General features: G+C 42.1%; 1 protein-coding gene across 2 annotated transcripts in view; it reads right to left on the bottom strand.

The window, feature by feature from the left end:
• The window catches only part of cdc73 (cell division cycle 73, Paf1/RNA polymerase II complex component, homolog (S. cerevisiae)), a 329,568-nt gene that overhangs the window by 288,398 nt on the left and 16,733 nt on the right, over nucleotides 1–24,437 (bottom strand). For both annotated transcript variants that reach the window (XM_072274186.1, XM_072274187.1), the window contains exons 2-4: nucleotides 15,622–15,727; nucleotides 6,284–6,353; nucleotides 20–82 (exon numbers count right to left, since the gene is read on the bottom strand). In XM_072274186.1, the coding sequence (XP_072130287.1) occupies nucleotides 20–82; nucleotides 6,284–6,353; nucleotides 15,622–15,727 (239 nt within the window). The remainder of the gene's footprint in view (nucleotides 1–19; nucleotides 83–6,283; nucleotides 6,354–15,621; nucleotides 15,728–24,437) is intronic.

The following is a 24,437-nucleotide window of genomic DNA, read 5'->3' on the forward strand; positions in this document are numbered from 1 at the left end:
TAAGATACATCATAACTACCTTGTGTTGATCGCTGCAACCCAATTTCTAAAGGGGCACTTCTGTCTATGCTTGCAGATGTTGCTATGAAAATAAATCAATATGAAAAGCATGAAAAAATCTGCAACTGCAAATGCAAGTTAACAAATACACTTTTCGTAAGTCAAGTTACTCAAAAAACTTGGAAATCAATATAAATGTTATTTTGCAGCAACATAATCTGAAAAATTTGATAACTCAATTGTGAGAAGTCAGTTAGAAATAGAACTATGAAATGACATACAAACTAGTTAAACTGCTCTGATATTAAATTAACAAGCGTGTACAAAATGTATATTTCTTTCGACCCTTTTTTAAATGTCAATAAAAGAAACCAATTCAGTATCTTTGATATATGCAATCTTTTAGATCTGCTTTATTTTCATAACATTTAGATTTCAACCAGAGTATTCTCAATAATACAATGGTATAATAAGAACTTCACATTGAGGATTAGATCTAGTCTTAAGATTTGAATCTGATGGTATCACCGTAATATCCAATTATTTCCCAGCAACACAAACTCATCATTCGAAACTTCAAACAAGCAAAATTAAGGAACATATAAACCATATAACAATTACAGCACGGAAACAGGCCATCTCGGCCCTACCACCAACCTGCACTCAGCCCATAACCCTCCATTCCTTTCCTGTCCATATATCTATCCAACTTAACTTTAAACGACAACATCGAACAAGCCTCAACCACTTCTGCTGGAAGCTCGTTCCACACAGCTACCACTCTCTGAGTAAAGAAGTTCCCCCTCATGTTACCCCTAAACTTTTGCCCTCTAACTCTCAACTCATGTCTTCTTGTTTGAATCTCCCCCACTCTCAATGGAAAAAGCCTATCTACATCAACTCTATCTATCCCCTTCATAATTTTAAATACCTCTATCAAGTCCCCCCTCGACCTTCTACGCTCCAAAGAATAAAGACCTAACTTGTTCAACCTTTCTCTGTAACTTAAGAGATGAAACCCAGGCAACATTTTAGTAAATCTCCTCTGTACTCTCTCAATTTTATTGACATCTTTCCTATAAGTCAGTGACCAGAAGTGTACACAATACTCCAATTTTGGCCTCACCAAAGCTTTATACAATTTCAACATTACATCCCAACTCCTATACTCAATGCTCTGATTAATAAAAGCAAGCATACCAAAAGCTTTCTTCACCACCCTATCCACATGAGATTCCACCTTCAGGGAACTATGCACCATTATTCGTAGATCCCTCTGTTCTACTGCATTCTTCACTGCCCTACCATTTACCACGTATGTCCTATTTTGATTAGTCCTACCAAAATGTAGCACCTCACATTTTTCAGCATCAAACTCCATCTGCCATCTTTCAGCACATTCTTCTAACTGGCCTAAATCTCTCTGCAAGCTTTGAAAACCTACTTTATTATCCACAATGCCACCTATCTTAGTATCATCTGCATACTTACTAATTCAATTTACCACCCCATCATCCAGATCATTAATGTATATGACAGACAACACTAGACCCAGTACAGATCCCTGAGGCACACCGCTAGACACCAGCCTCCAATTTGACACACAGTTATCCACCACTACTCTCTGGCGTCTCCCATCCAGTCACTGCTGAATTCATTTTACTATTTCAATATTAATGCCTAACGATTGAACCTTCCTAACTAACCTTTCGTGAGGAACCTTGTCAAAAGCCTTACTGAAGTCCATATAGACAACATCCACCACTTTACCCTCGTCAACTTTCCTAGTAACCTCATCAAAAAATTCAATAAGATTTGTCAAACATGACCTTCCGCGCACAAATCCATGCTGACTGTTCCTAATCAGACCCTGTCTATCCAGATAATTATATATACCATCTCTAAGAATACTTACCATCAATTTACCCACCACTGACATCAAACTCACAGGCTGATAATTGCTAGGTTTACTCTTAGAACCCTTTTTAAACAATGGAACCACATGAGCAATACGCCAATCCTCCGGCACCATCCCCGTTTCTAATAACGTTTGAAATATTTCTGTCAGAGCCCCTGCTATTTCTACAGTAACTTCCCTCAAGGTCCTAGGAAATATCTTGTCCGGACCCGGAGACTTATTCACTTCTATATTCCTTAAAAGCGCCAGTATTCCTCTTCTTTAATCATACTTTCCATAACTACCCTTCTTGTTTCCTTTACCTCACACAATTCGATATCCTTCTCCTTAGTGAATACCGAAGAAAAGAAATTGTTCCAAGTCTCCCTCATCTCTTTTGGCTCCGCACATAGCCATCCACTCTGATTCTCTAAGGGACCAATTTTATCCCTCACTATCCATTTGCTATTAATATAACTGTAGAAACCCTTTGGATTTATTTTCACCTTACTTGCTAAAGCAGCCTCGTATCTTCTTTTAGCTTTTCTAATTTCTTTCTAAGATTCTTTTTACATTCTTTATATTCCTCGAGCACCTCATTAACTCCAAGCTGCCTATATTTACTATAGATCCACCTCTTTTTCCAAACCAAGTTTCCAATATCCCTTGAAAACCATGGCTCTCTCAAACTTTTAACCTTTCCTTTCAACCTAAGAGGAACATAAAGATCCTGTACCCTCAAGATTTCACCTTTAAATGACCTCCATTTCTCTATTACATCCTTCCCACAAAACAAATTGTCTCAATCCACTCCTTCTAAATCCTTTCGCATCTCCTCAAAGTTAGCCTTTCTCCAATCAAAAATCTCAACCTTGGGTCCAGTCCTATCCTTCTCCATAATTATATTGAAACTAATGGTATTGTGATCACTGGACCCGAAGCGCTCCCCAACACACACCTCCGTCACCTGCCCTATCTCATCTTAGCAAATTAAAAATCACTGGAGTATAGATGAACAAAAGCAACATTTTAGCTATCAACACCAAAATGGTCTCCTATCTCCTATCAGCTGGAAACAAAGGAATGCAATGTTTTGTGCTTCGTGGAGACCTGGCTGATGGAGGTGATACGGGACCACGCCATCGAGCCCTCCAGGTTCTTCTCCTTGTTTCGAGCAGACAGGTCGAAAAACCTCACTGAGAAGAGTAAAGGAGAGGGGTATGCTTCACGGTCAACAATGCTTGGTGCGACCCCCAGAACGTGCATACTCTCAAATTCTTGTTTCCCAGACCTGGAATACCTGGCGCTGCTGTGCAGACCCTACAGGAGGTCTAGTGAGTTCTTGGCTGTTTATCATCACAGCAGTGTATATAGTGACCTGGCTCTCAAGGAACTGCACAAGACCATCAACAGGTTGGAGACTGCACCATCCAGAGGCCGCCTTCATCATCGCCAGTGACATTAAGCTTTGTCAGTACATCCAGGTGAGCACTAGTAGAGATGCACATTTGACCACTGTTACACCCCCTTGTGCAACACTTACAAAGCTCTCCTTCACCCAGCTTTTGGAAAATCAGATAACTCTTCGATCCTGCTTTTGCCAATATACAGGTAGAAGCTGAAACAAGAGGTGGCCATAGATAAAACCGTCCATTGCTGGTTCAACCAATCGGCCTCCATGCTGCAGGACTGCTTCGATGACGTCAACTGGAATGTCTTCCATGATGAGGATGTCTCCAAGTTCACTGATGGAGTCACGTGCATCATCTGGAAGTGCATCAACGATGTTGTCCCCAAGTCAGTCAGATCTTCCCAAACCAGAAACCCTGGATCAATAGCTCCGTGTGAGCAGCATTTACAGCGCGACATCGAGCTTACATCGCTGGCGATCAACTAGAGCTCAAGAAAAGCAGCTATGATCTGCGCAAAGCTATCAAGGCTGTGAAACAACACTATTGGAACAAGACTGAGTCAACATACACAATGAATAGCACACGTGACTTGTGGCAAGGGCTGCATGCCATCGTTGACTTCAAAGCCAAACATTGTGGTGCTGCCAACATTGTGGCCTCTCTCCCAGATGAGGTCAATCACTTTTATGCTTGGTTCGATGTCGCTAACTCTGAGCCTCCAAGGAAAACCACTGCTATAGCTTGCAACCTGGTCATTTCTAAGACTGTTGGTACGCAGGTGTTTCCAACGAGTGGACAGTCGCAAAGCTGCAGAACTGGACAGCATTCCAGGGTGAGTACTCAGGATGTGTGCAGCACAACTGGCTGGTATGTTTTCTGACATTTTTAATCTCTCCCTCTCCCAGTGTAGAGTGCCCTCCTGCTTCAAATTATCCACCAGTGTCCCTGCACCAAAAAAGACTAAGGTAACATGCCTGAACAACTGCCATCCTGTCGCACTAACCTCAATAATAAGCAAATGCTTTGAGAGGCTGATCAAGGAGTATAGCTGCAGCTTGCTATCACCCAAACTGGACAATTCACCTACCGACACAACCGATCAACAGACGACACAATAGCCACTGCTCTACGTAACGTCCTTACACATCTGGAGAAAAGGATGCTTATGTGAGAATGCTGTTCTTGGACTACAGTTCAGCATTCAACACCACAGTTCCATCCAAGCTCCACAAGAAGCTCAGAGACCTCAGCCTTGACCTTGCCTTGTGCAGCTGGATCCTGGACTTCCTGTCAGATCGGCAGCAGATTGTAAGAGTGGACTCCCTCACCTCCAACTCTCTGACTCTCAATACAAGACCCCCTCAGGGCTGCGTACTAAGTCCCCTTCTTTTACTCCCTGTATACCCATGACTATGTCGCCACCCACAGCTCTAATCTGCTAATTAAATTTGCTGACAACTCTACATTGATTGGCCTAATCTCAAACAATAATGAGGTGGCCTACAGGGAAGAAGTCATCTCTCTGACACAGTGGTGTCAAGAAAACGACCTCTACCTCAACATCGCCAAAACAAAGCAGCTGGTTGTGGATTACAGGAGGAATGGAGACTGCCTAACCCCTATTGACAGCAATGAATCTGGGGTTGAGAGGGTAAACAGCTTTAAGTTCCTCGGCATCCATATCTCCGAGGACCTCACGTGGTCTATACACCCCAGCTGTGTGGTAAAAAAGGCACAACAGCGCCTCTTTCACCTCAGACAGTTGAGGACGTTTGGTATGCACCCCCAAATCCCAAGAACTTTCAACTGGGACACAACTGAGAGCATCCTGACTGGCTACATCACTGCCTGGTATGGGAACTGTACCTCCCTTAATCGCAGGACTTTGCAGAGAGTGGTGCAGACAGCCCAGCACATCTGTAGTTGTGACCTTCCCATGATTCAGGACAGTTACAAGGGCGGGTGTGTAAAAAGGGCACATAGGATCATTGGGGACCCAAGTCACCCCAACCACAATCTACTCCAGCTGCTACCATCTGGGAATCGGTACAGCAGCATAAAAACCAGGACCAACAGGCTTCGGGACAGCTTCTTCCACCAGGCCATCAGACTGATTAACTCACGCTGATTTGAGTGTACTCTATATTACATTGACTGTTCTATTTATTATAAATTATTATATATTACTATGATTGCACATTGCACAGTTAGATGGAGACGTAACGTAAAGATATTTATTCATGTATGTGAATGTTGTAAGAAATAAAGTAAATTCAATATCCAATTACAGATTACATGGTCTACGTACGGAGCTAAGAACAGAACAGTTCACTATTGATTAAGTTACCAAGGCTCCAGTTAATACAAAAACACATCAAAGCTGTCGATCTTTGATAAGCAGTTCTCCATAAGTTGTCATTAAACTTCAAGAACTAAAAATGTTAGTTAAAAATATTTGCTAAAGGAAGGGGAAGTCATCAAAACACCAAAGTCATCAGAAAAATAAGAATTTTGATTCTACACACAGTAGTACTGTAACTAATCCAGATAAGTACACACATAAGGAATAAAGTTCCGCAAAGAAATCCACTGAATAGTCCCAGGGCAGATGTAGCAAAAATTCATAAACTATTACAGAAGGTACCTGCCACAGAGGAAGGCATGCCAGAAATTCCTGCATTATGACATTCAAAAAATTTTGATTCCCAGACTTTGACTACAGTGAATAAGCACTGCTTTGGGATCTTCGGGGATCCTTGAGATGCCTAAGTCACAGAAGACCATGAACTAACTGGTGGTAAACATGGACTTGCACAGATAAGCAACTAATAGTCAGCAGAGACATGGTGAGTCAAAGGAGCTGTTTCTGCTTTGTAACTTTTAGCTGTGAATTCACTTAAATCACTAATGCCAGTGAAATAAATGAAGACTAATAAAATGACTTTGAAGTTTCTCAAAATTAATACATACTTACATGTTTCACCATTTAAGTAGCTAAGTAAATCCTTTCTGTCTGGTCTTCGCACCACAGGAATATTTTCAGTCTAAAAATTGGAAACAGAAGTCCGTATTTAAAATAAACATCAAATCTCACTGCTTTAATAACAATTACTCTAATGGTAACTTCACTCCATACATAATTTAAAATACTTTCTCTCTCCTATTATTTTGATTATTTTCAAAATAAATTTCATTCGCCCCTCCCTCCTTTTGACTTCTCTACAAGCATTTCATTCTCAAAGTATGGATTCAAAAAAACTGTCTCCTATACAAGAGAATTGGAGGATCTTCCAACAACTCTTATTTCCTTTCTCTCAGCAACAAGGGAAATTATTACACTATGCTGCACATGTAACTAAAAGCTAATGTATACAACTTCCAGATAAATTAATCTGTAAGTTGTATACATTAGGAGTGGAGCTTACAGTTAATATTAGCTAGAAAATCCAGTGTATATCTTTGGGCCTTAACAGAAACTGAGGAAATAGCTGAACCCATAATCTTCCAAATCTGCTAATCCAGAAATTATGCATTCCAATTGGATGCAATTCCATACTTAAGAAAGCTAACACAAAAAGCTCAAAATCCCTACAGATTTGCTATTTCATCATCTATTGTAATTGATGAAATCGTCAACTAAATAGAAAATAATGATATCTGAGAGTCAAGTTAAACGTTTCAATGTATAAATCACATCTATTAAAAAACAGAAGTTTTAAATTTGTAGTTAAGTATGAAGGACATTCATAGATTTAACTTGCATGGACTTTCAACACACTTGCGAAGCCCAAAGCCACAGTCTGCACTATCCACTTGAAAACCCCATGCCCTGTTGACATACCGCAGAACATCTCCCAAAACACCCCTGCCTCAGCTAATATACTGCTGATAATTTCATCTGTATTTATTTATCAACAATCTGTAGAAACTAACTGCCTGTGTGAACAAACTTGCTTTAGCTCAGATTAAGGTCACTTGCAAATGATACATGGGAAACTATACAGTGTGCATTATATCTTTTTTTTAAATATCTGCCTTCAGTCCATTTTAAAGTGAAGACAAGTATACCCCCATTGCCACCAAAGTGCTACATTGAATATTTCTGACACATACCTGAAAAATACTGAAAAACACGAGCACAACTAATATTTCTGGGATGGGGTTAGAGGAAAGTGTCATATTGGCTAAATCGATGCACTTTGCATTTTATTTCAATATAGTTAACAAGGACATCATTTACTGACTACATTTATTAATCTTCATTCCTTTTCTGATGGTGGAGTCCATACAGTAGAACTATTGCTACAACGCTGCTAGATAAGGAGTCAGGGCTGAAACTAACTTGGAGAGGAACTTGTAATTGGGAAGATTCCCACATTGCCTTTATTCTTCAGCAAGGCCATATATTCTGAAAATGGTTTTTACAGTTTGGTCAGCTGAGACACTCTTGGAGTTGATTCATCTTGCAGCCATTGCATAACACCTATAAAGGTGTTCAATGTTTAATACTAAATCAGATGCTTCTATTCTGATCCTTTGTGCGGGCCACTGGAAATGCATTCTTCTAGACAAGTGGAGTAAATAAGAGTGCACAACACACTCCTGTATCAAAAGATGGGTAGCCAAGATAAGAGTGGGACCCCAGAGGGCTGGGGAATTAATACACAACAAATGCTGTGAAGTAGAAAATAACAGATTGTCATTCAGAGAAGCTTAACATAATCACACCAAGTTAAGACAAATTAATAGATAGGTAGATACTTTATTGATCCCAAGGAAATTACAGTGTCACAGTAGCATTGCAAGTGCACAGAAATACAAATATTAGATGAGAAGTAGGAAAGAATAAAAAATAAGTTACCTTAAAGATGTACAATATTTACAAATCAAGGCGTACAGCATGATAGAATTACCGTAGTATTATACAGTAATGTGTGTAGATTCACACCATCCAGTTAAGAAGCGATAGTGGTATTGCATAGCATTGCACAGGGCGTCCTCAACAGGAGGGTGTGGTAAACAGAGATTAATAACAGTCTAACAGGAGGGGGTCATCACTTCTCCACCTATAGGTTGGCTCATTATACAGCCTATTGGCTGAGGATAAAAATGACGTCATACAGCGCTCTTTGCAGCAGTGCAGTTGTCTTAGTCTACGACTAGAAGTGTTCCTCTGTTCAGCCAAGGTGGCATGCAGAGGGTGAGAAGCATAGTCCACAGAGCTGCCAAGATTTTCTGGAGGGTCCTTTGTTCTACCACAGCTTCCACTAAGTCCAGGTTGACTCCTATAACAGAGTCCGCCTTTCTAATTAGTTTATTGATCCTGTTGGCATCACCCTTGTTGATGTCATTGCCCCAGCACACCACTGCACAGAAAATTGTACTAGTGACAACAGACTGGTAGAACACATGAAGAAGCCTGCATACTCCGAAGGACCTCAGTCTCCTCAGGAAGTAGAGGTGACTCTAGCCTTTCTTTTACACAGTCTCTGTGTTGGAGCTCCACTCAAGTCGGTCATCCAGGTGCACCCCCAGGTACTTGTAGGTCCTCACCACATCCACGTTCTCACCATCATAGTAAGAGACAGCAGTACAGACTTGGTCTTCCTGACGTCCATCATCATCTCCTTTGTCTTACTGATGTTGAGTTGCAGATGATTAAGCTTGCACCATTCGTCTAAGACCTCAACCAGGGCCCTGTATTCATTCCCCGTCCTCCCTTTGTACACCCAACTATTGCTGAGTCATCAGAGAATTTCTGCAGATGACGTGACTCAGTGTTGTACCTAAAGTCCAAGGTGTGAAGGGTAAACAGGAAGAGAGCCAATACCGGTGGGGCCCCAGTGCTGCTTATAGCCACGTCTGACACACAGCTCTGAAACCGCACAAACTGTGGTCTGCCATGATTAATGACAGGAAATTCACATTTGACAAATTTGCTAAGAGTTTTTTAAGGATGCAACAAGTAGTGTAGCTGCAGATGCAAGGATTTTTGGGCTTGCACAAGGCATTTAATAAGGTACTATATAAATGGCCGTTGCCTATTGCTCACATTACTGGAAGGAATATGTTAACATGGATTGAAGGTTGGTTATCACATAAAAGATAGAACAGGAGTAAGGGATCTTTAAAGGAGATATTGGGCTGGCCAGTGGTGTCGTGGCATCAGTACTGGACTTTGAGGCAGATGGTCCTGAGTTCGAATCCGGCCAGGTCCCAACCTGGGCAGCAGCAGTATCTACATGGAAGGAAGGCCTGGCAATCTACTTCCCTATTTTGCCACATAAACCCAATGGACAATTCCAGTATCCATAGGGCCGCCATGAGTCGATGACAACTCAACGGCAGTCAACAACAACAGAGGAGATATCAGAGTCGGAGGCAGTTGAGAAAAGATTCACCATGCTAGCCCAAGACAAGAGTGTGGTTCTACCACAAGCAACTTCTGGATCTGCACTAATAGGAATTAAGAAGAATGAGAGGTGATTTTATTGAAACATTTACAATTCTAAGGAACATAGAAAGGTAAATTAAATCTTGAGGTGTTTCCACTAGTGGGACAATCTCAAATCAGGAGACATGTACCAAGAATGGGGAGTGGTCATTTAAAACTCTGGTGTGTTGGAATTTCTTCTTGCAGAGGGTGATGAATATCCAGAATTTTCTACCCTGGAGCACTGAAGGGGCTATATTACTGGAGGTATTGAAAGAGATTTCCGCTAACTATAAAGTGCTCCAAATGGCACACGTCTCTAACAGCTTGTGACAACCAAGTCCAACTCCTGGCCTTCACGTGTGGCTTAGCTACTAGGCCCAGCAGAACTGTTTCTACTGGCAACAGAAGGGGCAAAGGCAGACCACTGGCACCTCAAAACCTGCTGCTTCCGGCAAGTGGGGTCTGTCAGCCTTGGGCAGCAGCCCGCCTAAAAGAAGGAAAACTCTAATTTTAAAGCTCTGCTGCCTTGCAGCCATACCCACTCATGGGAAAGTCTTCGGGAGTAAACCCCAAGGAAGAAATCCAGAGCTGGGGTCCCCAAGGCAGTTTGATGTTGTTAACAACTTCACTCTGACAACCTCTGCGACAACACTGGTGCCAAACTATATCAGAGCTTGCCCTTCCCTTGGACTACCTCAGTGATGTGGAGAGGGGAAACCCACTGCACGGGCAACAGTCAGTTCTTCAAATCCTCCCGCCCAGGCTTGTGCCCTGGAGGACACCCCAACATCACTACTCAGCACTGACACAACACAGGAAGCAGCAGTTACCAGTGATAAGCCACTGCACTCGATTGGCATAGAGTGAAGCATCAAGGGCTGCTTCTAATGGTGGGAGAGACCCTAGGACCTCACTGGGCAGCTACCACCTGCCTCAAGCTGGGCAGTCCCCAGTCAAATAGGTGCTGCCTCACCACGGCCCACTTGCTCCACTGCGTGTGTAAGACTCAGGGAACCCCTGACAGATGGATCGATAACCTTACACCTGGCAATAAAAGGAAACGTCAGAAGTATCCAGCCCTCAAGAAAGGTACTTGTAATGTACGGACCATGACACCAGGCCTTACAGAAAACCTGCAAGATATAAGCAAAGTCCGCAAGACAGCAGTCATCAACAACGAAATGAGCAGACTGCAGATTGGCGTCATTGCCCTTCAACAAAACAAGGCTCTCTTTCTCTGGAAGCCTTTGAGAGGAAGACTTCTCCATCTGTCATGGAAAGCTACCAGAAGAGCCTAGGGAGCATGATGCTGGCTTTGCCAGAAGAAACAGCCTAGTTGGCACCATCATAGCACCAACTGAAGGAACTGAAAACTAGCACCAACTGAAGGAACTGAAAACTGCTCAGGATTCAGCTTCAAATGTCTGTGGGCCTAGTTAGCATTACCACTGCTTATGTGCCTACATTAACCTCTACCCAGGAAGCTAAGGACAAGTTCTATGATAAACTCAGCGCTGCCATCAAAGAAGTCCCTTCTTGAGAGCCACTATTCATTCTCAACGATTTTAACGCAACAGCTGGCAGTGACCACCACAGCTAGTCCTCCTGCTTGGGACAGTTCAGAACTGGAAAGATGAATGAAAACAGCCAGCGCCTCCTTGAACTCTGCTGCCAACATGACCTCTGTATTACTAACACCTTCTTCAACACCAGGCCTCAGCACAAAGTGTCATGGAGATATCCGTCTTCCAAACATTGTCACTATCTTGATCTCATCCTCACAAGATGCAGCAGTCTTCAACACTGTCAAGGTGACACGTAGTTACCAGAGTGCAAATTGCGACACTGACCACTCCCTTGTGTGCAGGAAGGTAAAACTTCAGCCAAGAATACTTCATCATTCTTGAAGGGAAGGGAGGGCACACATTGACACCAGCAATACTCGTGACCCTATAAAGATAGCAGTGTTTGTGCAAGCCTGGAGGAAGCTCTGCCTGGCTCTCTCAACACCAATGTCAGCAAGAGATGGGAAAACCTGCAGGACACCATCTACAACACAGCGATATCAACCTTCGGAAAAAGACAGTAAGTCTGCTAACTGGTTTGAGGCCCACTCTGAAGTGCTGTTGCTTCTGACTGAGGAGAAGAGAAAAGCACTGACAGGATACAAGTCCTCTCCTAGCGAGAAGAACCTGCAAGTGCTCCGGTCTACCCAGAACAAAGTTCAAACAGGCTGCCAGGCAGTATACCAATGACTTACTGGCTCCAGCTCTGCTCCAAGATCCAGGAGGCTGCTGACACTGGCAACATCAGAGGAATGTATGACAGAATCAAGCAAGCCATCGGTCCACTACAGAGCAAGACTGCCCCACTAAAGTCATCAACGGGAGAGGTCATCAAGGACAGAACACAACAGATGGAACGCTGGGTAGAACATTACTCTAAGCTGTATGTCAGAGAGACTGTTGTTAAAGAAAAAGCTCTAAAACCATGATCAAACTTGGTTCACACTGGAGGAACTCAGCGAGACACAGGAAGCACTTTCTTCTGGGAAAGCACCAGGAAAAAAATCCTCTGCCAGTGTTGGAGTGAAGGCAGCATAGCCCAAGATGTGAGGGATGCAAACATCATCACTCTCTACAAGAACAAAAGCAATAGGAGCAACTGTAACAACTATCGTGGTGTCTCTCTTCTCAGTGTTGTGAGGAAGCTTTTTGCTCGAGTCGCCCTGAAGAGGATCCAGCTACTTGCAGAAAGGGTCTGTACCAAGTCTCAGTGTAGATTCAGAGCTGAGTGGTCCAACATTGACATGGTCTTCTCCCTCAGGCAAATGCAAGAAAAGTGCGGAATAGCAGAAACCACTCTATATCACCTTCATCAATCTTACCAAGGCATTCAACCTTGTGAGCAGAAAGGGCCTCTTTGTGATCCTTGCCAAGATTGGCTGCCCCCCAATCCTACTCAGTATCATCAGGTCATTTTGTGACGACGTGAAGGGGACCATAGTGTTCAATGGCTCCACATCAGAGTCCTTTAACATCCTCAGCAGGGTAAAACATGGGTGTGTCCTCGTTTCGACACTGTTTGGCTTCTTCTTTATAGTCCTGTTCATCCCCCTTTGGGAAGGTCACTATGGCATTTATCTCCGTTCAAGATCAGACGGAAATCTCTTTAGACCATCAAGACAGAGTGAGGACCGAAGTGCAGATAAGGCTCCTCGGAGACTTCCTGTTTGCCGATGACGCAGCTGTTGCAACTCACTCACAGCAGGAGCTACAAGATCTCATGACCCACTTTGCAGAAGCCTGCAGAGAGTTCAGCCTGAAGACACACGTGATAGGGCAAGACGTTGACAACAAGCCATCCGTTAACGTTGTTGACTATGAGCTGAAAGTCATCTACGAATTCACATACCTGGGCTCCATAATCTCATAACCAGTCACTCGAAAGCAAGATCAACAAGCGCATCAGAAAAGCAGCCACAATCTTCTCAAGGTTGTCTGGGCCAACAATGGACACATCATGAACACCAAAGTCCAGGTGTGCACAGCCTGTGTGCTGAGCACTTTGCTCTATGCCAGCGAAACCTGTACCCTGCGCACAAAACAAGAGCAGCGACTCAACACTTTCCATATGTGCCACCCCAGACGCATACTTGGTACCACCTAGAAAGCCAAGGATACAAACAGCACAGTGCTTGAGAGAGCAGGCACCACCTCCATGTTCACCTTCCTCAAACAGAGGTGTATGCACTGGCTAGGCCACGTCTTGCGCATGGCAGCTGGGTGCGTATCAAAGGACCCTATCTTTGAGGAGTTGGAGTCTGGAAAGAGGTCAACAGAAAGACCTCAGCCGCACTACAAGGACACCTGCAAACGCAACCTCAAGGCCCTTGGTATTAGCACCAACACGTGGCAGTTACTCACCTCAGACAGGTGTGCCTGGAAGCAGAAGGTGAAAAAGGGTCTCTTGAGGTACATGACCACGCTGATGCAGCAAACAGAGGAAAAGAGAACCTGCCGAAATCTCCATGCCCAAGCTGCCCAAGACATTAGAGCTGCCTCAGTGTTCTGCTGTACACAGTGTGGCAAGGACTGTCACTCCCGCATTGGACTCCACAATCACAGCAGACACTGCTTAACCCAGTCCACCAGAGGCACAAACCCATGATCCCCTGGGATCGACAACTACCAATACAACTGAAAGAGATAAGATTTTTTTTAAAGATTAAGAAATTGAGGGTTATGGGGAACTGACACAAAAGTGTTAAGAGTCTACAGTATATCAGCCATGATTATATTGAATAGACGGGTAGGTTTGAGAGGCTAGGTGGCCACATGAAGCAACCATTTTCTTGTGATCCTGACATGCCCTGTAGATAGTAGCAAGGATGTGGATAAGCAGGAAGAAACTCACATGCCAAGAGATTCACAGGCCAAATCTACTCTTGCAACCACAGCATCTGTGTGACGGAGCCTATTAAATTTCAGAATATTAATAGTGTAGGAGTTGTGATGCTATTGAATGCCTTTGGAATGTATTCATAGTTCCTCTTATTTTACAATACTAATATTTATGTATTACTTATCACTTATCAGCACAAGCTCACTCCTTGCTCCAAGTGAGCATTGACCATATCACTACCTGAAGAGTTATAAATGAATCTGAATACTATGGGATTAACAGCACACATTCCCAATAACAATGGAGAAAATATCATTGATGAAGCTACTGCAAATGTTTGAGGTTCCTTTCCTTGGAGACCATCTTGGATTACTTGAAGTAATCTTTCCTTGGAGACCAAATTGTTAACAACATAAATATTAGGAAAATTCCTACTTCAACATATAATTTGGGCTGAGTTAGAAGTAGTAGAACAGAACTGGATTCAAAATTATATGGTTTGGAGAGAGAACTAACTAGGCTTTCCCCTGTTAAGGATGAAGATCTATGAACAGATATAATAACTTCCACTATAATTCTAAGTTTTTCTCTTTAGATATTCCTTTTCACTGTCCCTCTTCTCCAACCTCAAAGACAAATGTCAGAAAAGATTCCAAGGAGCCAACATTTCCACAACTCAGATTAACTGATTAGCAAAAATATAGAAAATTGATGAATTTTCACCACTTCGTCATTTAAACAACCTACAAACCAATATTCACAAATTAAGCAACACGCACAAAATGTTGGAGGAACTCAGTAGGCCAGGCAGAATCTATGGAAAAAAGTACAGTTGATCTTGCGGACTGAGAACTTTTGGCAGGTCTTTGTACTTTTTCCCCCCATCGATGCTGCCTGGCCTGCTGCGTTCCTCCAGCATTTAGTGTGTGTTGCTTGGATTTCCAGCATCTGTAAATTCGCTCGTTTATGATTTGTTCACAAACTAAGTAAAGCTGATTTTACAACATCACTAATCCCATAATAAACCTGACATCAAATTAGTGCAAAATTAACTTTAGCTTCCCTTTTCTATCATACCTCTTCTCATATCATTTTGTCTCATTCTACCTCATCACATATCAAGCCTTTTATACATTTTCATTCAACACAGTAAACAGTTTTTGTATTGGACACAATTCCTTATTGATTGGTTCAGATTTCATGCCTGACACAAAATGCTGCATGACAAAATAGCTTACTTTTCTCAAATAATGATGATGCAAAGCAGGTTCTATTTGCTCCATCATACAAATATAAGCAAAACTTTGGAATGTAGTGAATTAATTTATTTCAGCAGCATATAACCACTAGCTTTTCAGTACTTCCTTTGTCAACCGACCACCTTGATAATGTCTTGCTATGAATCTACATGGCATGAACATTAGCATTTTCAGTCAAAAGTTTTAAACAAACAACAAATAAGGAATACTTACTGCAGCACGCCGCACATAGACAGGATGAGAGAGATGAACATTGTTAAGCAGGAATAATATGGAATCCAAAGTATAATACTCCCTTGGCTGACCTTCCTTCCCTGTCCTACATGAAAACCAAAATTGAAATCAGTGAAAATTATACACCACAGAATAAAAATTACATGCATCATAGGTAGTGCAGGAAGTTGTGGGTGTAAAGTAAATTCATCAAATGCAGCAAGAGCTGTGAAGGACAATGTATGCAAAATTTTACAAGGAGATGTACTATTTTGCTTCTGCCCAGAACAAACTGCAATTTCTAGTATGTCCCACTAAGTATTACTTTGCTCACAATTTACTGACTTCACTTTTGGAGGATTCCTCAGAGTTCAATGGGCCAGCACAAATTTATAATGGTTCATGCTAGAAATTTCACTAAAACAACCTGTGCCAAATAACATTTCCACCATTAGTTCAAAAAAAGACAACTAACTTATTAAATTAAGTTTGCAGATGACATGAAGGTTGATCGCATTGTGAATACAGTGTAAGGTTGTAGGGTACACAGGGATATTGATGAGATGCAGACCCAGGCTGAGAAATGTCAATCAAGAAAAGTATGAAGTGATTCAGTTTGGAAAGTTACACTTGAAGGCAGTATTCAGGGTTAATGTCAGGATACTTAACAGTGTGGAGGACAGGGGAATCACGGGGTTCACATCAATAGTTCCCTCTAAGTGACAGTGCAAGTTGATAGAGTGGTTAAGAAAGCAGTATGGTGTACTAGAATCATTGGTTGGGGGAATGAGTCCAAGACCTGCAGAGTAATATTGCAGCTCTATAAAACTCTGGAGTTGGAGCATTGTGTTCAATACTGGCATAAACATTGATTTCTCTAACTTCCTGTAATGCCCCCCACCCCTCTCCTTCACCATTCACCATCTCCTTTTCCCTCTCTCAACTCATCTGTTTGCCTGCCCATTACCTCCCTCTGGTGGTGCTCCTCCTTTTTCTTTCTTCCATGGCCTTCTGTCCTCTCCAATATTACCCCCCTCTTCAGCCCTGTATCTCTTTCACCAATCCATTTCCCAACTCTTCACTTCAATTTTCCTCCTCCCGGTTTCACCTTCACTTTGTGTTTCTTCCACCCCTCCCCCCACCTTTTAAATCTACTTATCTTTTTCTCCAGTCCTGCTGAAGGGCTTCAGCCTGAAATGTCAACTCTGCTCTTTTCTGTAGATGCTGCCTGGCTTGCTGAGTTCCTCCAGCATTTTGTGTGCATTGGTTGGGCGCCCAGTACCTGCAGATTTTCTCCTGTTTATTACTGGTCACCTCATTATAGGAAGGATGTGGAAACATTAAAGAGGGTACTGAGGAGATTTATGAGGATGCTCTCTGGATTGGACAGCGTGTCTTATAAGGATAGATTGAGAAGGAAGATGAGAGGTGATTTGATAGAACTGTACAAGATAAGACGCATAGATAGACAACCAGAGACTTTTTTCCTAGACTGAAAATGGATAATATGAGAACATAGAAATCTACAGCATATTACAGGCCATTTGACCCACAAATTTGTGCTAACCATGTAACCTATTCTAGAAACAGCCTAGAATTTCCCTACCACATAGTCCTCTATTTTTCTAAGCTCTATGCACCTATCCCAGAATCTCTTAAAAGACCCTCATGGCCTTCTGTCTCTTTCAGTAATCAACTTCCCAGCTCTTTACTTCATCCTTCACCCTCCAGGTTTCACCTGTCACCTGCTGTTTCTCTCTTCCCTCCCCCACCTTTTAAATCTACTCCTCAACTCTTTATTCTCCAGTCCTGCTGAAGGATTATGGCCCAAAACATCGACCGTACTTTTTTTTCTATAGATGTTGCCTGGCCTGCTGACTACCTCCAGCATTTTGTGTGTGTTGTTCTGTGAAGACCCTATTTCATCTGCCTTTATCATTATCACTGGCAGTACACTCCATGCACCCACCACTCTCAGTGAAAAACTTACTTCTGACATCCCCTCTGTACTTATTTCCAAGCACTTAAAACTATGCCCCCTCATGTTAGCCATTTCAGCCCTGGGGAAAAAAGCCTCTGGCTATCCACACGATCAAGGCTCTCATCACCTTATACACCTCTGTCAAGTTACCTCTCATCCTCTGTCACTCCAAGGAGAAAAGGCCAAGTTCACTCAACCTATTCTCATAAGGCACACTCTCCAATCCAGGCAACATCTTTGTAACACACATCAAAGTTGCTGGTGAGCGCAACAGGCCAGGCAGCAACTCTAGGACGAGGTACAGTCAACATTTCGGGCCGAGACCCTTCGTCGGGACCTGTAGTCCTGACGAAGGGTCTCCGCCCAAAACGTCCACTGTACCTCTTCCTAGAGATGCTGCCTGGCCTGCTGCATTCCCCAGCAACTTTGATGTGTGTTGCTTGAATTTCCAGCACCTGCAGAATCCCTCGTGTAAACATCTTTGTAAATCTCTTCTGCACTCTCTCTACAGTATCCACATCCCTCCTGTAGTAAGATGACCAGAACTGAACACAGTACTCAAAGTGGGGTCTAACTAAGGTCTATATAGATGTAACATTACCTCATGCCTCTTGAACTGAATCCCACAGTTGATGAAGACCAAGTACACCATACGCCTTCTTAACAGCACCATCAACCAGAGCATCAGCTTTGAATGTCCTATGGACAAGGACCCCAGAATCTCGCTGATCCTCCACACTGCCAAGAGTCTTACCATTAATATTATATTCTGTCTTCAAATTTGACTTACCAAAACGAACCACCACACTTATCTGGGTCCATCTGCCACTTCTCAGCTGAGTTCTGCACCCTATCAATGTCCTGCTGTAACCCCTGACAGCCCTCCAGAATATCCACAACACCTCCAACCTTTGCGTCATCAGCAAACTTACTAACCCACCCTTCTATTTCTTCATCCAGGTCACTTATAAAAAAAACAATCAAAAGAGAAGGGGTCCCAGAAAAGATCCTTGCGGAACACCACTGGTCACCAACCTCCATGCAGAATACAAACCATCTACAACCACCCTTTGCCTAATGTGGGCAATCCAATTCTAGATACACAAAGCAAGATCTCCTTGGTTCCCATACCTCCTTACTTTCTGAATGAACCTTGCATGGGAAACATTATCAAACGTCTTACTAAAATCCATATACACTACATCCACTGTTCTTCTTTCATCTATGTGTTTTGTCACATCCTCGAAGAATTAATTCAGGCTTGTAAGGCACGACCTGCCCTTGACAAAGCCATGCTGACTATCCCTAATCAGATTATGTCTCTCCAAATGTTCATAAATCCTGCCTCTCAGGATCTTCTCCAACAACTTGCCCACTATTGAAGTAGACTCACTGATCTATAATTTCCTGGATTATCTCTACTCCCTTTCTTGAACAAGGGAACAATATTTGCAACCCTCCAATCCCCTAGTACTTCTCCCGTCCCTAGTGATGATGCAAAGATCATCACCAGAGGCTCAGCAATCTCAACCTTTGTACTTCCCACAGTATCCTGGAGTACATCTCGTCCGGACTTGGCAACTTATCTAAGTTAATTTATTTCAAAAGCTCGAGCACATCCTCTTTCTTAATGTCTATATGCTCAAGTCCAAGGTCCTTTTCCCTGGTGAATACTGAAGCAAAGTATTCATCAAGTACCTCCGCTACCTCCTCTGACTCCATGTACCGGTTTCCACTATCACACCTGATTGGTCCTATTCTCACACAGCTCATCCTCTTGTTCTTCACATACTTGTAGAACACAGAATGAGGCAGCAAAACTTTTAAGGTGTTTAAGGTATTTGGAGGAAAGTATTGGAGGATGTCAGAGGTGTTGATTTTTCTACTCAGAGGCTAGTAGGTGCATGTAAAGCTTCCAGGTGTGGTGGTAAAGGCAGATACATTAGGGACAAATAAGACTCTCTGGGATAGGGCACATGGCAAAAGAAAAATGGAGCACTATGTGGGAGAGAAGGATTCGATTAATCTTAAAGTAGGTTAAAGGGTTGGCATAACATCATGGGTCAAACACTGTTCTATGTTCTAATTGATTTTGCTTAAATGACTTTGAGTGCTCACTTTTTCTTTACCATTTTAAGTTTTTCATGGATTGATGACCCGTTAAAAATTTTTGAAAATATTTAGGAAAACAATATAAGCAGGTTTTAACAGTGGTTAAATTATGCTTACACAGCTGTGAAATATTTTATGTAGATTACTCTTTTCAATAAATGTTATCAAAGCAAATTAAAACAATTACAAAGAGTCATAAAATCAATTTACTGATTATTCAGAAATCTCAATGGTCTGACATATGGCTCATCATGGCCCCTTTTCCTGCAGTCTTTAAATTAATCGACACTCCTTCGTCCATCCTCTCTTTGAACTCATCGGTGCCTCATTTCTGGGTACCCTTTGAACTCACTTGGTTCACAAGAAAATTTATCATGCTACATTAATGCTTTACAAAATAAAAGTACAATTGAAATCATATCAATAAAAATCTGCTAATGTGGACCCAAAGTTCTGAGAGCTTTTCCCCTCAGATTTCTGAACAGCCAGTGAACTCTACATCACTATTCTCTTTTGCAATACTTATTTATTTTTGTAACCTCTAATAATGTTTATATCTTGCACTGTCCTGCTGCACAAAGCAACATATTTCACAGCATACATCAGTGATAATAAACCAGGTTCTAAGGAATAAACTTTTACTTTTACTGACTTCCAACATGCAACTTAGGCTAAGTTAAGAAATTTCACAACACATGCCAGTGATAATAAACCTTATTCTGATATTGGCATCCTCTGTGTTAGATGCCAAGGTCTTCGCTATTTAAAAATGAATCCAATTTCAATTTCCCAAACTTCACACCCAAATGAAACACAACATATATGCTATTGCTAAATTCGAGGAGTTGGTAAGAGCAAAATAATTGCAATTGGTGCAGGTGTTCCTAACCTTTTTTATGTCATGAACCCATACCATTAACTGAGGGGTCAGTGGACCCCAGGTTGGGAACTCCTGAATTAGAGGATAAAACACTTTTAAGACAAAGGTGCAGAATTCAGCCCTTGAGCCTGCTCCGCCATTCCATCATTGCTGATTTATTATCTCTCTCAACCCCAACTCTCCTACCTTCTCCCTGTAACTTTTGACACCTTGACTAATCAAGAACCTATCAACCTCCACTTTAAATATACCCAATGACATGGCTTCCACAGCTGTCTGTGGCAATGAATTCCACAGATTCACTACTCTCTGGCTAAAGAAATTCCTCATCTGTGTTCTAAGTGGACATCCCTCTATTCTGAGGCTGTGCTCTCTGGTCCTAGGTTCATTCAGAGGAAATATCCTCTCTATATCCATTCTATCTAGGCCTTTTAATGTTTGATAGGTTTCAATGATATCCCATTTCATTCTTCTAAACTCCAGAGAGTACAGACCCAAAGCCAAACACTGCTCCTGCATTCACCCTTACACTCCCGGGCCCAGTCTCGTGAATCTCCTCTAGACCCACTCCAAAGCCAGCATATCTTTTCTTAGATAAGTGGCCCAAAACTGTTCACAATACTCTAAGCGTGGTCTAGCCAATGTCTTAGAAAGCCTCAGCTCTTATATTCTTGTCCTCTCGAAATAAATGCTAACATTGCATTTGCCTTCCTTACCACCAAAGCAACCAGTAAGTTAACTTTTAGAGAATACTGCATGACAACTCCCAAGTCCCTTCGCAACTTTGATTTTTGAATTTTAATCCCTGCTAGTGTCCTCTTACAGACCAACAGACACAAAATGCTGGAAGAACTCAGCAGAACAGGCAGCCATCTATGGAAATGAATGAACAATCGATGTTTCTAGCTGAGACCCTTCTTCCGGACTGGAGAGGAAGGGGGAAGATACCAGGATTTAAAGGTAGGGCAAGGGGAAGAAAAACTAGCTGGAAGGTGATAGGTGAAGCCAGATGGGTGGGATAGATAATGGCGCTAACCATTTTAATTCCTATTCCTATTCCTAATCCTGTTCCGTCACATCAGTCCATAATGAGGCTGTATTCAGAGTGGAGAAACAACACCTCATATTCCGTCTAGGTAGCCTCCAACCAAATGGAATGTACATTGATCTCTCTGGGTAATTTTTTTCCCCTGTCCCTTCCCTTTTCTTCTAGTCCATCTCTGGCTCCTTATCTCTTCTCCTCACCTGCTTATCATCTCCCCCCACTGCCCCTGCTTCTTTCCTTTCTCCCATGGTCCATTCTCCTCTATCATATTGGCAGTAAAGCAGCATCCATCATCAAGGACCACTAGCTTTTCTTTTTGTATTTGCACAATTTGCGGTCTTATACATAGAATGTCCAACCTTTTGGGTGCAGTCTTTCATTGATTCTATTGTGTTTCTTGTATTTACTGTGAATGCCAGTAAACGCAAGAAAATAAATCTCAGGGTTGTATATGGTGACATATATGTACTTATAATAAATTTGCTCTGAACTTTGAAGTTTCTATCCATGACCTCTTCATTCTGCCATATGAGCCAAAGGTCATCCAGCTGTAGCTCCAATTCCTTAACACGAACTCTAAGGAGCTGCAGCTCAATGCACTTCATGCAGATGTAGTTACCAGGGAGGCTGGAGGTCTCAGAGCATTCCCACATCTCACACAAAGAACATACCAGTAACTCTGGGTCCATTTTGAGCACACTAGCTATGTACTAACAAAAAAAAACTTACTTAGACCCTCTGCCTGTTCTCACCCAAGCCTGTTCAGTCAAAGCCTGACCACTTTAACACTGCCCATTCCAACAATAGCCCTTCCAGTTACACCTCGCTTCTTTTTATTGGCCTTTGCCAAATACCTGAGATCGCTATGATTACATATAACCATAACTTCATATGGTATTCAAAACGACACCAATACCATTGCATGAATAAACACACCCTCCATTATGCTGCTAAGTCTTTCACACACTAAATGAATCATTAAAATGTTAGCGATACAAAATAAGGGAAGAATATTGTTTTGAGAATGCTCCATTTTCCATCACCAAATGCTATAGACGAGCATCTCTAACGCACGTCTTGCTTCACTGAAGTGCCATCCTCAGTCTTTTAGTGAGTTTAAACTGTTAAATAATTTCTTTGCGCATGAATGCTGTCCACAATGAGTATTCTTTTTGCTATCACTGAACAGTAAAATTTCCAGTGAAGCCCTTCAGTAATACATGAGACGCTCTAACCCAGTTCCCAAACATTTTTAGACTGAAATCAATCAGGCCCTTATTATGGCAGACCAGATAATAATAATTAAAGATCTAAAAAAATTCTCACCTATGCAGAGTTACAAATTTGTAAGGTTTAGATCTAAAACTATGATAAACTCCAGTTTCTATACCACTTGCCAGCAATATCAAAGGAAATATAAAACTTCACATCTAATGCGCAGACCATGGGAAACCCCGCACGCTTAACAGAAACAAACTCATGCAAACTCATAGACCCAAAGCATTTATCAAAAAAATTCACTGCCTGCTAAACTTATCTGCACTGAATTGTAACCGTTAATTTATAACTGTCACTAAATCAATTAAATCTCTAAAGTTCAAACAATTTTTCTCAGATCCTTAATTCCAAAAGCTCAAATTCCTAACATATTACAAAAATGATTTCTGGCAAAAAGGATACTATTCATAAACTGTCACTATTTCCCATTAGAACTGTCACTATTTCTGTTCCTCCTGCCCTACCCTTGAACAGGATTCTACATTTCTCTCATGACTTAAATTACATTTTGTACTCAATTATTAAATTAACTACATCCCCAAAGTTAGATTTCCAGAACCTCCAAAGAGTATTCATTCTGTTTGTGAGTTTCACAACCCACAACCGCCAAGTTCAACTTAAATTCTCCAGCTGTAATGCCCCAGTACCTGACACACCAGCTGGTAAAGCTGCAGGTAGTTCCTGCTGATATGGAGCAACAGCTATGTGGACAGCATATTTTTAAGATATGGTCAGGCTGCAAGTAAAAGAGATGCCATTAGAGACAACAAGTGACCGCCAACAAAGGAACAGAGGCAAGCAGATAATCAAGCAAATAAAGCAGGACTCCAGCATGGTGTCAGAGGACTGGAAAATTGCAAATGTCACTCTACACCTTAAGAAAGGAGGAAGGCAGCAGAATGGAAATTATAGATCAGTTAGCCTGACCCAAGTGGTTGGGAAGATGTTGAAGCAAATTGTTAAGGATGAGGTTATGGAGTACTTGGTGACAAGATAGGACAAAGTCAGCACGGTTTCCTTCAGGAAAAATCCTGCCTGACAAAACTCTTGGAATTCTTTGAGATTACACGTAGGATAAATAAAGAGGATGCAGTGGATGTTGTATATTTGGACTTTCAGAAGGCCTTTGACAAGGTGCCACACATGAGGCTGCTTATCAAGTTAAGAGCCCATGGTATTACAGGAACGTTACTGAGATGATTACAGCATTGGCTGATTGGTAGGAGGCAGTGAGTGGGAATAAAAGGATCATTTTCTGGTTGGCAGCCAGTGGAATATATTATGACAGTCATCTATGGAGGCCAGGTCATTGGGGGTACTTACGGCAGAGCATGATAGGCTCTTGATTGGACACGGCATCAAAGGTTATGTGGAGAAGGCTGGGGAGTGGGGCTGAAGAGGGGAAAAAAAGATCAACCATGATTAAATGGCAGAGCAGACTCAATGGGCCAAATGGCCTAATTCTGCTCCTATATCCTACGGTCTTATAATCAGTGAAGTCTCAGAAGACATAAAAGCAT

The sequence above is a fragment of the Mobula birostris genome, chromosome 12 (genome assembly GCF_030028105.1).
Source record: "Mobula birostris isolate sMobBir1 chromosome 12, sMobBir1.hap1, whole genome shotgun sequence".
In the NCBI taxonomy this organism is placed as follows: Eukaryota; Metazoa; Chordata; class Chondrichthyes; order Myliobatiformes; family Myliobatidae; genus Mobula; species Mobula birostris.